The 16,772-nt window shown below is 33.5% G+C and overlaps 1 protein-coding gene across 1 annotated transcript; it reads left to right on the top strand.

Moving 5' to 3' along the window:
* Window positions 1-10,521: 10,521 nt before the first annotated feature.
* Window positions 10,522-15,568, top strand: LOC114388242 (putative disease resistance protein At1g50180). Its single transcript, XM_028348636.1, has 3 exons — window positions 10,522-11,825; window positions 12,652-14,298; window positions 15,198-15,568. Exons 1-3 carry the CDS (start codon window positions 10,775-10,777, stop codon window positions 15,437-15,439), a joined length of 2,940 nt encoding a protein of 979 aa, XP_028204437.1. The 5' UTR covers window positions 10,522-10,774; the 3' UTR covers window positions 15,440-15,568.
* Window positions 15,569-16,772: the final 1,204 nt, after the last annotated feature.

Here is a 16,772-nt window from a genome sequence, read left to right as displayed (position 1 = left end):
GTGCCTAACAATTAACTAGATAAAAAAATATAACTTTATTTTCAAAAGTATAAAAAATATTATAAATTCATCTTAGGTTGAGTCCCCTCTATTAAGTCAAATGATCATGCCTTTTTTAATCATGATGTAACAATTCACTATTATCATGTATTACTATGTGGTTGTAGTTGTCATGCGTAAAGAAATTGATTTTTCAATTTGATCTATAAATTTAATAATTTAGTATTATTTTAATTCCTGAACCTTGAACTTAATACATACTTATTTTCTTGAAAGTATTTTTAAATTTTTAATTAAAATTTAAGATTGCATGAATTATTAACATAATCATTATTATATTCTCTCATTTGTATTTTTTCAACAATTTTATTTAAAGAAAAAAGTGGATATTTACCCTAAAGTTAAATTAAAAATTAGCTATTAATATTTTAAATTAAATTTCTTTTTGTTGTTTCTAAATAGTTTATAATTATTATTCGTTATTTTAATTATTTGAAATTAAAAGTTTTATTTCATGTTATATATATATATATATATATTACACATTTACGTTAAATATTGGATGAAATATCATAATATAATATAAAATATTGCACGTGAAATTGATTTTAATAATTTACTAGTGCAATATACCGTGTCTTGGAGGGTATGAATCGATTTTATAATCTATAAATTTTTATATTATTATCATTTTAAATAAATTTTATAAAAAAAAATTAATTCAATTAGTTGAGCACTATGTAGTGTGTAAGGTGTTATAAATGTCCTAGCAACATACCTTCTTTGATTCTTACGTATTAAAAAATTTCAATAAAATTTTCAATTCTTTATATTTTATATAAGAACATATTAGTATATATGTTTGTAAATATTTAAAAATATATTAAATCGTTATAAATATTAATATATATTTAAACAATTTAATATTCACAAGTATATTATATCATTTTAATTATGTATATACATAATTTTGTAAAACTAAAATATATTTATTTTTCACAAAAATATAAAAATCATTATATCTAATTTAAGTAATTTAAATATTATAAAGCGTACGATTATAATAACTATTTTATTATATTTATAGATTCGACTAATGTCGTAATGTGTGTCTAGGACGCGATTTATTAATTTTTATTAAATATTTCATGTAACAATCTGAAGAGTCTTCGACAGAAGTAGAAAAATCTTATTTTGATGAGGAAGAAGAGGTTGGATACATAGACATCTCAAATACTTTGATGGCTCGCTCCACATAAGAACCATTCTATGATTCAAATATGCTTCAAAAGTTCCTTAAATTTGAGCTTCATTTCTAGACCAGAGTTGTCCTCACTCAGTTGGATGGCCTCCTTAATAGTTTATAAATACTTATTATCTTCGTATATCCATTATGTTGTTCAGCCATACCCAAGGCATTAAGCATTTCAAGCTAACTTTGATGCAAGATATCTACAGACCATAAGGATAACCCACCAATTGATATCAATATTCGACGTTCTGATACACAAGATCCTTCAAAGAGGCGAGTGTAGAGCATACTAGTTGATGAGAGTTTCAAATGATAATCATTATATAACTCAGAGAAAAAGGAATTTAGAAGAGAGTCATTTAGTAAGAAAAGAGTATTATTCGATTCCGTCTTTATATAGGAGAGGAATGGACACTAGCATACAAAGTCTTATTTGGAGAAGGATAAGATTATTACAACAACATATAACATAGAATCTACTTTATTACAGATAAGATAAAACTAAGTAGACATAAGATAAGACAATTTCTAAACGACTGACACGTGTCACACAATGACGAGGATAGGATTACGGTTATCCTTATCCTGAATATTACTCTCTTTACAGCACACCCATATACAAGATTTCTTTAGCAGTCACTAGTCTGATCTGGTGGATAATGACAAGTTATAATGTTGTTGTACCTTTGATCTGGTGAGACTTCCGTACACTGGGTGGTGATAAAGATATTTCTTTTTGTGTAACAATTCCTCCATCAATTTCTTTTTCATAAGGATATTTTTTTGTGTAACAATTCCTCCAACAATTCCTCTATCAAGGAGGCAATCCAACTGAGTGATACAGATGATGATGAGATGATGAAGATAGATGGAAGCGAGACCCTAGGCCTTGCAAACCACCTCCACTACCACAAAGGATGAGTGACCCTGAAAATGGCCTGTGGACTGGAATAAAGAAAAAAATATCCAGAAGACCCTTTTTGGAAGGAGAAAAGGATGGCAGAAGTTTTAGGTTGGAATCATCCATCTTTGAAGATTCCTGAAGCACATATACCTTGCATGATGTTTTCTTCCACATCCTATAATCAAGAGTTTCCATCTCTTGATAGAGAAATAGACCCAGTGACAAAAGTTTCAACCAAGCCTTACATAATTCCTATGGAAGTAGGGCCAGAAGGAAAGCTAAGAGCCTTAACCAAGCTGAATGGCAGACAGATAATGCCAGAGCCCATAATCATCTCTTGAAAAAGATAGATGAGAAGATTGACAAGATATATACCCAAGTGAACACAAATGATAAAAGATTATAGTATCTGTCTGAAAGGATGGATGAAGAAACAATACCATCAACTTTCCAAGGAAATTTCTCGCCTTGAAGAAGAATGGAGAAAGACCACTTTCGGAGCAGCTGCTCATGCCAAAAAAAGAGAAATAAGGAGGCTTAAAGCTCAAGTCCAGGATTTGGATCGATGCATAGAATCAAAGATGATAGAAAAATAAAAGGTTGTCTTAGATCCTTATTCCTTTTTAACCCCTCATTCTCCTACTTTCTATTCTCCATTCCCAAACTCTCCAGACTACTTTTTTCCCAAAGCTAGCCCGTCTTGGTCTTTGCCCACAGCCTCAGCTTATAAGAAAACATCAGAACCTCCAAAGAGAGAATCCAAAAAATTAAATATCTCTTCCCAAGAGTCAAATCTCCCACTAGATTAGGAGAAACTCTAAAAAATGACCCTCATGACTTTCAAGATTCTCAAGATCCCTACTCCAGTTATCGATTCAACAAAGGCTAGAATTTGATGAAACTAGAACAGAATCTGATGAATCTAAGCAACAATCTGAAGAATCTTTGATAGAAGCAAAGAAATCTTATTTTGATGAGGAAGAAGAGGTTGAATACATGGACATCTCAAATATTTTTTGATGGCTCGCTCCAAAGAAGAACCATTCTATGATTATCCTGTAGAAGAAGAACCAGTGATCTCAAAGGGTTCATCTTCCAAGCCGAATAGAGGACCTTGGTTTTACCCTTGATGATACTCCCCCAAGAGAATAGAGGAAAAAACTCATTGAGATGGGAGCATGGCTCATACAAAATTCATGAAAGATCATTGAAAGAAAGATCATTGAAAGAAAGACCAGACAAGAATTCTTTGAAATGAGGTGTTGTTCTTTAAAAATAAAAGGTGCTGTTCTTTAAAAATAAAAGATTTGGACATACACTTCCAAAGAATGAATCAGAGATTTTATCTTCTCAATGGTCTCAATGATCCTAGCCTGAAGAATACATATGTAGCTTCATTACAAATACAACCATAATTGAACAAGATGATAGCGGCCGCCCAAATGGATTTGTCTACCTTGTCTATGGGACAAATCCATCAGTTCACTCTGGAGGTTGTTGACAAATTATGCAGACAACACCAGTATTTCTCGGATATCATGAAGCCAAGTATATAAGAGCATGCAAAAAGCCCTACTTGGAGATCAAATGGAGGGAGAAGACTTGTCATTGCTCACCAAAGAAAAAGAAAGCCTTACAAGTTGACACCAAGGGGAAAAGAAGGCCATTGAAGTTTTTCAAGAGAAGCCAGAGGAAAGGAAAATCCAGGGGACAAAGATGTTTCATTTGCAACCAGACAGGACATTTTGCAAAAAATTTTCCTAAGAAGTCACAAAAAGTCATCAGACTAATCTCTCATCTTCAAATCGGTGAATATGATGATATAGAATCTCTGTACTCTGAACAAAGTGAACTAAATGATGAGACTGGATTTGCCTTAAATAAGACAGATTCTTCATCAGAAGAATCTTCAGCTCCTCCCATCCCCATCTTCTCTATACAAGAAGAACCGTCTATCAGGCCAACGATTCCTCAACCATGTGTTGAAGTTCAAGTGTTGCCAAAAAAATTTGAAAAACCTATCAAAGTTATTGCCTTTATAGACATGGGAGCTCGAAAGAGGATGATGGATCCAGATATTCTTCCACAAGAATATTGGAAAAGTGAAGTAGCCTATTTTGTAGCGGCTGATGGGAAAGTTTGTAGAACTGACTTAGTAACACATGCTCCGATAGACATCAAGTTTTCCCCTGATTGTATCATCTGGACCAAAGTCATTGGAAGCAAATTGCCTAATAGAGACCTCCTTATAGGAATGGATGTCTATACGGCTGCCAATAAACTCCAAATACATACTACCGGGATCAAATTCAAAAGAGAATTGAAGCCTTTTTCAGGAATTACAAGGCTCTTCTCTTTAGTAGAAGCCCCGCCAGAAGTTGGAGAGTTTAAACAAAAAATTTCCTCCCTATGCGCAGACAAGATTTCAACCATCCATATCCTTTATGGAAAAACAAAGAATACTTTGTTGATCTACCATTCAGACTAAATGAAGATATCAATCCAACAAAAGTAACCCATCCATGGATGACACCTTCAGATCTACAAGCAGCCAGACAAGAATGCCAAGATTTGCTGAGGCAAGGATTGATTGAGCCAACCTAGTCAAACTAGGCATGCCAAGCTTTTTATGTAGAAAAAAGAGTTGAAAAATTAAGGGGAAAGAAAAGGTTAGTCATTGACTATAAGCCTCTTAATAATTTTCTTAAAGATGATAAGTTTCCAATCCCAAAGGCTTCATCTCTCCCAACCTTGATCAGAGAATCAAACTTATTTTATTTTCAAAGTTTGATTTAAAATCAGGTTTTTGGCAACTTGGCCTAAAACCAAAAGATCGGTATAAAACAGCCTTTTGTATTCCAAATGCTCAGTATTAATGGACAGTCCTACCTTTTGGTCTAAAAGTAGCACCCTCTCTCTTCCAGAAAGCCATGACCAAAATCTTTGAACCTATTCTAGAGAACACTCTTGTCTACATAGATGACATCCTCCTTTTCTCAAAAGATATTGCCTCTCATAAAAAATTGTTGAATCAATTCTTTGAGATAGCCAACTAGCATGGGATCATGCTCTCAGAAAAAAGATTCAGCTTGCTCAATCCCATATTGATTTCTTAGGGATGCATTTTTTCCAGGGTACTTACTAGCCTCAGCCTCACATAACTGAAGAGAGCTGGCTGTTAAATTTTCCTGATGAAAATCTCATAGTCAAACAGATCCAACAATTCTTGGGAATTGTAAATTATATAAGAGATTTTATCCCCAGAGCAGCCCAATATACCAATTCATTATCCAAACTTTTAAAGTAAAACTCTTCTCCATGGTCAGAAGAAGAGACGATAGCAGTCAAAGAACTCAAGAAGATTTCCCAAAATCCCCCAGCCTTGAAGATTCCTCGAACAGGCCAGAGGATATTACAAACTGATGCAAATGATCATTATTGGGGAGCTATCATGATAGAACAAGAAGGAGAGAATAATTATTACTATGGCTATGCCAGTGGACAATTCATGAAAGCTGAGAAACATTATTATACTACATTCAAAGAGGCCTTGGCGGTAAAAAATGAAATCAAGAAATTTGATTTTCATTTGAGAGGACACCAGTTTCAAGTTCACATGGACAATTCATCATTTCCAAAAAATTTGGAATTTAAAAACAAGATGCCACCAGATCCTCAAAATTTTAAGGCTCAAGGATTCGTTCTCCAGGTATGATTTTTCTGTGAAACACATAAAAAGGAAGAATAAAGAATAATTTGATTCCTGATTTCTTATCCAGATCAAACAACAAGACCGTTAAGGTGATAACTTCCACTCACTCCTTCCCATTGATATTCATGGCAAAACCATTATCTGAAACAGCCAAAACTATTAAGGTTTCCCTTCCAGGATTGATTACTCATACTCCTGCACAGATCCCTCCTCGAATATGCTAAGTCTCGTTACTTCCATTTTTGCATGAAACCATGAGATTCAAATACACTCCAGCACAAATATTTGACCCTGAGAGATACCCTGCAGCAAAAATATTTTCTGCATGCTAAGTCAGTCTCATTACTATCCTGTGAGATTGGGTGAGATTTGTGTGAACCAACCATATGGGCCATTTGGTGTAATACAATACAATATTCAATCCCCATCGCCATAAAACCTTTGATGACATACAACATGTTGACAGATCCATATAAAGATGAATATCTTTTATGGACAATGTTAGAGTGGTTTTCTCCTTTAGCATGGTGGCGTATGAAGCTGAAACAAATTCTAGACATTGAGAGACAAAGAGGAATCTCAGAAGATCACATAGTAAAACTAGTTTCCATTGTGATTATTCACCGTCCTTAATTTATGGAGCAAGGACAACTCTGGTCTAGAAATGAAGCTCAAATTTGGGAAACTTTTGAAGCATATCCCTTGGAAGAAAGTTATCGCAACCAGCTGGCGAGACATCTCTGTGAAGTCAACAATTACTCATACAGACCCGTGGATCCAAATCTACCAAGTTCATCTCAAAGGCCAAGGGATAGTTATCCTACTGATAGGATAATACTTCAGAATACTGATGATGGTCAAATCCAAACAGAGATTTATGTTCTAGAACTTGAGTTTCAAAAGGTGGAAGATTTGGTTGATGACCATTCCGCATTAGAACAAGACTGGGAAGACTACAATGCTCAATTGATGGAAGAATTGTTACACAAAAAGAAATATCGTTATCACCACCCAGTGTACGAAAGTCTCACCAGATCAGAGGCACAACCTTATAACTTGTCATTATCCACCAGATCAGACTAGTGACTGCCGAAGAAATCTTGTATATGAGTGTGCTGTAAAGAGAGTAATTTTCAGGATAAGGATAAACGTAATCCTATCCTCGTTATTGTGTGCCACGTGTCAGTCGTTTAGAAGTTTCCTTATCTTAAGTCTACTCAGTCTTATCTTATTTGTAATAAAATAGATTCTATGTTATCTGTTGTTGTAATAATCTTATCCTTCCCCGGATAAGACTTTGTACGCTAGTGTTCATTCCTCTCCTATATAAAGAGGATGAGTCTGTATGTTGAGGCAGACAAAATCGAATAATACTCTTTTCTTACTAAATGACTCTCTTCTAAATTCCTTTTTCTCTGAAACTTTGAGTTATATAATGATTATCATTTGAAACTCTCACAAGCTAGTATGCTCTACACTCGCCTCTTTGGAGGATCTTGTGTATCAGAACACCCATCTTCACTATGGAGCAAAGGTTGGTGTTATCCTTACATGGCAGAAGAGGACTTCCTGTGACTGCCAGAGTCTCCCTTCTAGACTCCAATTACATCCACTATGAAAATGCTGTGATCGGAACTATATTAACTACTCTCCATGCCGGAAGTGTAGTTCTCACCATTTTCCCAAATTACAACGTCAGTTTGAGAGGTCCTACTCTCCCATAAAGAATGAAAGTCCAAATCCATATCACTGGAGCAAAAACAAGTATTCGAAGCTCATTCTGCTACCTTACATCATCAGATCATATATAGATTACAAAATCATGTTGTCAATATATCTATGCCTACTAGCCATGATAGTGCTCTTTTTATCCTAGCTAATAACCAGGAAGAAACTTCATCTATTGTCCAGATCCCCAGAAACATCTCTAGAAAAGAACTGCAGGAGCTGATCCCTCTTCAATGGGTGACCGGTTACGAGAAGCTTAGAGAGAATATTAAGCCTCTTAGTACTTCTCAGGCCATTTTCAGAAGATCTGTAGATGGGCTTGTGACCACGACCTTCAAGAAACCAGATGAAGCTAGTAGCAACAACTCTTCAGAGGTTTTTCATTCTTTAATGATAAAACCTAAAGTTAAAGAAGACAACAGAATGCCGATATTTGTCGTCAAGGCAAATAGAAGTGTGATATATTCAAATAAAGTAAATGGACACTTTATCTGGGATGCTGCTCCCGAAATGTGTGATTCAGACTCTTCCTGTGATGACCATGATGGAGACACAGACGAAGATACAGATGATGATGATGAAGATAGATGGAAGCCAGACCCAAGGCCTTGCAAGCCACCTCCACCACCACAAAGGAGGAATGACCCTGAAAATGGACCATGGAGAATACTAAGCCTCTTAGTACTTCTCAGGCCACTTTTAGAAGATCTGTAGATGAACTTGTGACCACAACCTTCAAGAAACCGGATGAAGCCAGTAGCAATAACTCATCAGAGGTTTCCATTTTTAAATAATTAGCATCATTATAAATTTTATGAATTTTTTTATTGTAGACTCAAAGTTTAAGATATTGAATAATAATAAAAAGTTTAAGATATTGAACGTTATAAAATAGATTGGTAGTGTCTTTCTTGAGCTAATTGAATCCATTAGTTATGCATAAATGTTAAGTGTGCGAGTTTAAATTCCTACACCAATTTTTATATTTTATTTCTTTTTCATCTTTGTTATAAAGATTAGCAAATATCTCCTTAAATTAAAAGAAAAAAAAAACAATTTCATATAATAGAAGTTTTTGACTTTTTGTTCGAAGGCAAAATGAGATTTTATTTCATCAATTTTACACGCACAATGATCATCTTGTTACCATGCATTTGATTTGACCTTTTGTTGTATATTGAGTCTAGAAATTCCATATATTGAAAAAATATGTCTAAAAAAAATGAAAGACATAAACTTATTAATAAATACAAATTAAACAGAAAACGATGAAAAGATAAAATAATCAAGAAAAAAACAAAAAATATATCTTTTGTAAAAAAAAAATATGTAATAGAAATAAAATAATCCAACCTCTTTTTAATAATATAGTAGAACTTTATTATATATATATATATATATATTTGTAAAAATTCCTTTGAATATTTTGTATTATTTCAATTGTTAGATTAGTTTTTCTTGTTTGTATTTACCCTTCCATTAAAATTTGAAACTACATAACACAAAAAGTTATCAAATAACTATTTCAAAAAGAAACTGCGAATATGAAACAAAACAACAATGTAAAAAGAAATATCAAATATGAGGAAAACAACAATGTAAACATAAGTATCTATAGAATGAATACTTATTTAAAGTATTTAAGGTAATAGTATTATTTAAAGCAATATAACCATTTAGTAGCACACAATTATTGATTATCAATTTTATCAATTCTGCATTATTCTATTGTGTACTAATGTATGTTTCTATCATGTTAACTATTAATAAAATTAAATACTAAAAAAATTATTACATTACATTAAATACTAATCAAATATTAAATAATGTAAAGTATACTTGTAAATAAATTATAAACGTAAAAACAATTATGACAATAAAAAGTTACTATAATTATAATGAATATTTACAATATATAAGTATAAAATTTTGATAATAAATAGAAAGTTACCATTATTATAAAAATTAATTCGTCCGAGTTGATTGATTGATTGATTAGTAAATATTAATAGAATTAAGAACTTTTCCTAAAAATAGAAATTGTCCTAGTAAATATTCAGCACAGTGGAATATTCACAAAATCTGAATTTAAAAAATGGAATAAATAAAAAATCTGAATGTTCTAATTTACATGACTGATATTAATTATCATAATTATATTTGTTTGAATTAAAAATAAAATGATTTCATTAAATATTTTTTTGGAGGGAATAAATATGAAATTGTTACGTGATATTATTTCATAGAAAAAAATCTCTCTCTCTATATATATAGTAGATCAATCTATTGTTGTTATAAAAAATATGATGATATATATTATATAACAAAATTTTATTTTAAAATAATTTAATTTAAGATTTAATGGAATTATTTAGAGAGTGATAAATAAAATATTTCATTATTAAATAATTAATTAATTTGAATCAATCAATTTTAAACTTTTATTTTAGTTTTAGTCCATATATAATTCAAACAGTAATTTTATATATTGAATACATAGAGATTAAACTTATTAGCATAATTTGTCTAAATTATACATCAAAGTGGATCACGGCTCCACATTTTCAACGATTCCCCCTACCCATATCACTCTTTTGCTTTTCTTTAGTAGTATTTGTTAGGTCAGTTTTGTTGACAAATGACAAATTTCTTGCTACACTTCACTAATAATATTATGCAAATTGTCGGTCTTACTTTTCTATAGCCGTCCAAAAACTACTGTTATTTTGTTTTATGACTTAGGACCCCAATACAATATAATACAGTTTTCTTAACTCATTCAGATTTTTGTTGATTGTGTTCCAACTCATTTCGTGGAAGGTGCAATCAACTTGTTTACTTTTCTACACCTTTTTGAAAAACCAAACTAACTTATCTTTTTAAATTCCACAACTTAAAACTTTAAAGTGCACATGGATAGAATTGGGAAGGCAGAATTGATTGCATGTGTTGGATCCCAATTGGCATAACCACAATATTGCATAATTTCTAGACAAATGTTAGGTCTTCAATAGCGACAAGTCACTGCCAAAGTCAACCCCCTGTTGTTGCTTTGGTTATTCTCTTCCCTTTGTTCAATAAATAGCACTAGCAGTGTTATAAGCTTGAGAATTAGCAAAAGGGTTGTGATTAATCAGGAAAAGCTATTGCTTGGGAGAAAGAAGGACAACCTTGTAAGATGGCTCAGGCTATAGTGAACTTCATAGTGCAAAGTCTTGGTGATTTGCTCATTCAAGAAGCAGTGTTCCTATATGGGGTGGAAGACAAAGTGTTGCAGCTGCAAACTGAATTGAGGATGATGAGGTCTTACTTGCAAGATGCAGATAGAAAGCAAGATGGTAATGAAAGGCTAAGGAATTGTATTTCAGAAATCAGAGAAGCTGCTTATGATTCTGATGATGTCATTGAGTCATATGCCCTCAGAGGAGCTTCAAGAAGAAATTTGACTGGTGTTTTGAGCCTCATCAAAAGGTATGCTTTAAACATCAACAAATTCATAGAAACCCACAAGGTGGGATCTCATGTTGATAATGTCATAGCTAGGATTTCTAGCCTCACAAGGAGTTTGGAAACTTATGGCATAAGGCCTGAGGAAGGAGAAGCCTCAAATTCTATGCATGGGAAGCAAAGATCTTTGAGCTCCTACTCACATGTTATTGAAGAGGACCTAATTGGTGTTCAAGATGATGTTAGGATTTTGGAGTTATGTTTGGTTGACCCCAACAAAGGCTATAGAGTAGTAGCCATTTGTGGAATGGGGGGTTTGGGGAAAACAACATTGGCAAAGAAGGTGTACCATAGTCTTGATGTGAAGAGCAATTTTGAGAGCTTGGCTTGGGCCTACGTATCACAGCATTGCCAAGCAAGGGATGTGTGGGAAGGAATTTTGTTTCAGCTTATCTCTCCTTCTCAAGAGCAAAGACAAGAAATTGTCAATATGAGAGATGAGGAGCTTGCAAGGACGCTTTACCAAGTTCAAGAGGAGAAGAGTTGCTTAGTAGTCCTTGATGATATTTGGAGTGTAGACACATGGAGGAAACTGAGTCCTGCTTTCCCTAATGGAATATCACCACCAGTAGTTGGTAGCAAAATAGTGTTGACTACTCGAAACATCGATGTTCCATTGAAGATGGATCCTAGTTGTTATCTTCACAAACCAAAATGTTTGAATGAACATGACAGCTGGGAGTTGTTCCAAAAGAAGGCATTTCCAAAAATTGATGATCCAGGTATGTAGATTATGTTATCCTTTTCCTAAAATGCACTCTCAATATTATTCAAAATTGCAGTTGTTTACCACATTGATTAACGTGCTAATCTAAATCTTCTAAAGCTTAGAACTTTACATTCTTTTAGAAATTTATGAAGGGTGCAGAGGGGGAGGGAAGGGCCCCAATTTAATTCTATCCTATAGTGTTAGTTCATAAAAGTGAGCAAACAAAAGATACAAGAAAAGAGTTAAAAGATTCTTATTCTTGTTCATAATTTCAGTTTTTTAACAAGGAAGAAATAGTTATCCAACCCTATTTATGACCTCTAGAAATTTTCTCTCCATGCTGCAGAAAGGGGGAAATCATAAGTTGAAATTCATGAAACAAAATTTGATCACGAGTCATAACTGAATTTTAGAATATGGTTAACCTTCCCTCAAATAAACATCCGAATTTCAATTGTTTTCTATTTGTGTGTGCCTTGCCTTTTGTGTTCTTCATTTTCCCTAAATGGATAGACTGTTTTCTTCTCTTCTGAGAAGTTTCTTCGTCTTGCTATAAGTTCAACGAAGTTTATATGCTCTTTTTTCTCAATGAAAGTTCAACCATGTCATATACTTTACGTGGTTATAACTTATAAACAAACATGCATGACTATGGTACATTGGTACTTGCCAATTGAAGTTATTTGTGACCTTTGAATGGTTATGTACCAAAGAACATGATGTAGGATTCACACATGGAAATGAAACGATTCCTCTTAAAATCATGAAAGAGGTTTAACAATTCCTCCAAGTTGGAATTATTCAATTTCAAGTTACAATTTTCTGTTTGTTTTGGACAGACTACATACAGAAGCAGAACTTGGGAAGGGAAATGGTTGGAAGATGTGGAGGTTTACCATTGGCCATCATTGTGCTTGGAGGACTATTAGCATCAAAGACTAAATTCTATGATTGGGACACTGTGTATAAGAACATCAATTCATATTTGAGGAGAGCAGAAGGCCAAGAACAACGCTTAGGAGAGGTGTTGGCTTTGAGTTATTACGAATTACCATACCAGTTGAAGCCATGCTTCCTACACTTAGCCCATTTCCCAGAAAATTTAGAGATACCAACAAAGAAACTAATAAGAATATGGGTGGCAGAGGGAATTATATCATTGGATCACAATGAAGGAGAAGGTGAGGAAGCTCTTGAGGATGTGGCGCAACGTTACTTGACTGAGCTAGTGGAGAGGTGCATGATTCAGGTAGTTGAAAAGAGTTCAACAGGAAGAATTAGGACTTGCCAAATGCACAACCTAATGAGGGAACTGTGTATTGATAAGGCATATCAGGAAAACTTTCTTGTGGAGATCAATTCCTGGAATGTAGATGAAACTAGAGGGGCATCAAGAACAAGATCAATGGAAAAAGTTCGCAGGATCGCCTTGTATCTGGATCAAGATGTTGATAGGTTCTTCCCTTCACACTTGAAAAGACACCACCATTTAAGGTCTCTCCTTTGCTACCATGAAAAGGCAGTTAGGCTAAGTGAATGGGGGTTGATGAAGTCTTTTTTTAACAAATGTAGGTTACTTAGAGTGTTGAATTTGGAAGGTATACAGTGTCAGGGAGGGAAGTTGCCAAAAGAAATTGGTTTATTGATCCACTTGAGGCTTCTCAGTCTAAGAAATACAAAAATTGATGAGTTGCCCCCATCAATAGGCAATTTGAAGTGCTTGATGACTCTGGATCTTCTAACGGGGAACTCAACTGTACTTATACCAAATGTCATAGGCAACATGCACAGAATGAGACATTTGCATCTACCAGAATCATGTGGTGATAGCATTGAAAGATGGCAACTTGACAACCTAAAAAACTTGCAGACCTTGGTTAACTTCCCTGCTGAGAAGTGTGATGTAAGTGATCTCATGAAATTGACCAATTTGAGAAAGTTGGTGATAGATGATCCTAAATTTGGAGATATCTTTAAGTACCCTAATGTGACATTTAGCCACCTAGAGTCGTTGTTTTTTGTTAGTTCTGAGGATATATCAATTGTCCATGTTGCATTAGGATGTCCTAATCTTTACAAGCTGCACATAGAAGGGCCTATAAAGATTTTTCCTGAACCACACCAACTTTCTTCCAAGCTTGTGAAGCTAAAGTTTAAGGGTTCAGGACTTCTTGTAGATCCAATGCCAACACTAGAGAAGCTTCCCAATTTAAGGTTCCTTGAACTACAACTTGATTCATTCATGGGAAAGAAGCTATTTTGTTCCAGCAATGGTTTCCCTCAGCTCAAGTCTCTTGTTATCTATGACTTGCCAAACCTTGAAGAGTGGAAGTTGGGTAAGGGAGCCATGCCTAGTCTTAGGAAGCTTGAGATTGCAAATTGCACTAAGCTTGAGAGGGTTCCAGATGGGCTCAGGTTTGTGGCCACTCTTCAGGATTTGGAGATCAGATCAATGTTTGCAGTATTCAGAACTAAACTTGAAAAAGGTGGAGAGGATCATTACAAAATCCAACATGTGCCAACTGTGGTATTCTGTTATTGTGACTATTAGGTTGGTGTAACAATTTATATTGCAAATCAGCAAATCTATGTTTACATATATTGTCAAGCAGATTGTAGATGAGCATTACTATTTAATGAAATATATCTACATGTTCTTGGCTTATGATTTTCGTTCATTGTTTTTTGGTATCTATTTATGTGACTATCATGTACTATTAGTCCGTGATAGTGTCTGAATTAATTAGTTTATTCATATACCATTAACTATGTTACTCGTTTCTTTATAATTTTCCTCTAAACACAGAAATGTAAAAACAAATAAAGGGTAAATAATGGCCAGAGTTATAATTTTATGATCCAATATAATATGAGGTATATCTAAGAAACTTAAATTCTTCAGATCCATTCCAACGATAAACAAATAATTGGACAATTTTATTGGAGAAAACTACAACAACAAGAAGAAAATGAAGAGGTCTACCATGAGTTAGAGGGAGTTTATTGATTAACTGCTAACCAAAAGTAACCAACTCTATCAACTAGCTGATAATTACTAGTAATTATAAAAGCTGACACCCCCTCAAGTTGGACTGTGCAGATTCAACATTTCTAGCTTTTGTCACGTACAATGTGGCAATCTAGCTGGCTTAATTTATCACTATGTGCTTCGTTTTTCGTGAAATATTTTATTATTGAGTCATTGACAATGTGTATTGCTGCTTGATAATTTATCACAATAAATGACAGCTGGAACAATATTGCTTAATTGAAAACCATGCAGCAAGTAGATGAGCCAATATTTGGGCTTCACATGTAGCTTCAATAATATATTTAGCTTCAGATGAGGATTTAGATACTGTAGTCTATTTTTTGCTTTTCCAAGAAACTGGTGATGTTCCTAACAGAAAACAAAAACCAGTGATTGTTCTACAAGTGTCTTGGCAGGCTCCAAAATGGGAATTTGAAAATTCTTTCAATTTGTTATCAGTTTTTGCTGAGAAGAACTTAAAGACCTGCTGCTGGAGAGTTCTTTACATATCTGAGTACCCTGCAAGCTGCTCAATGGTGATCTATGAACTGACTAAGTTGGCTAACATCAAAGCTGATATAATTGATGAACTATGACATGCATGATAGTTTATTATTAGATGATGGTGTATGCATTATTTAGTCTATTAAATAATTAATGGTTTTCATTTAACCCATCTTCTATTTGTAATATATTAATATGATACTGAATTACCTGACACTTAATCCATTCTATTAGCATGTTTTTGCTCCATCGAAAAATAAGTTTATGTGTCACATCTAGTTTTAATTGTCTTTTTATTTTACCCATTTAATACCTTTCGTTGTAAGATAAACACGTTATTAAAAGCGATCCTTGCTAACCACACACTTTTTCATTAGATTAGATTAGGCTCACCAATATAGTTTCATGACTTTCATCCACTTATTAAAGGAATAGGTTCTTAGAATATAGAAGTTCAAATTGTAAACACGGTGGGAAAAAATTTTAGACTAACATTCACTAATATTTTAGTACATTATTGGGTGTTAAAGAGAATGCCTGACACGTTGAGGGAATTTTGGATCCTCTGTACATTAACATTGACGAAAGGGCTTAGTATCTTTGATTCTTAAACTTTTCAGATTTATACTTTTAGCTCTAATATAAATTTTAATTCATCAAAATTTCTCAACTTTTTTTTGGATTTATGTTTTTATCCCTAATTTAAATTTTAATAGTTAACAAGATAATTATGTATAATTTTTTTTGATAATTTATATTTTTAATCTCTCATTTAGTTTAGCGTCATCAATTGAACTAAATGGATGAGGAATTAAAAAACATGTTTAAATTTGACATGATTGTCTTATTAAATTGATGATGTGACAAGTTATTAGGTTATTAACATTGTTGTTGAGTTATCAATTAATTTAATGCAAGGACTAAAAATGGTGATGTAGAAAAATTTTAGAGACTTTGACTAGTCAAAATTTAAATTGGAAACTAAAAATATAAATCCAATAAAGTGTTAAGCTCAACCTTGTTTTATTCCGACCTCATGCCTAGAGCATCTTCATCTCAACTTCATGCCTTGAGTATCTTTAGCTTTGTCGTGTTCCCAAAGCATCTTGAGCTCGGCTAAGTGCCTTGAGCATCCTTAGATCAACCACAAGCTCAAAGTACCTATAACTCGACTAGTATGAATAGTTACTAGGGCATAATGAAGATCAACTGTATATGAAAACATCTTATAAGCTCTTTCATTACCTCAAGCTTAGAGTTTGGGGACATGAGTACTTTTCATACGCTACAAATCCGCTTGTAATACCCGAACAAGTATATAATAGGACACTTATTCAAAAGACAATCGAGTTACTTAAGCTCTTCTATCCTATTTCAAAGCTTGAAAGACATGTGTACTATTCATACTCAACCATCATAAATAAG

Source organism: Glycine soja, chromosome 15 (genome assembly GCF_004193775.1).
Source record: "Glycine soja cultivar W05 chromosome 15, ASM419377v2, whole genome shotgun sequence".
In the NCBI taxonomy this organism is placed as follows: domain Eukaryota; kingdom Viridiplantae; phylum Streptophyta; class Magnoliopsida; order Fabales; family Fabaceae; genus Glycine; species Glycine soja.
Note: the sequence above shows the minus strand (reverse complement) of the source record. Positions and strands in the feature narration are given on the sequence as shown.

Bases quoted from the DNA above. Each gene is read 5' to 3' on its own strand.
- LOC114388242 (XM_028348636.1), top strand. From the start codon at position 10,775: ATGGCTCAGGCTATAGTGAACTTCATAGTGCAAAGTCTTGGTGATTTG. The intron at 11,826-12,651 runs GTATGTAGATTA...TGTTTTGGACAG, and splicing joins TCCAAAAATTGATGATCCAG to ACTACATACAGAAGCAGAAC. The intron at 14,299-15,197 runs GTGGAGAGGATC...TGCTTTTCCAAG, and splicing joins CAGAACTAAACTTGAAAAAG to AAACTGGTGATGTTCCTAAC.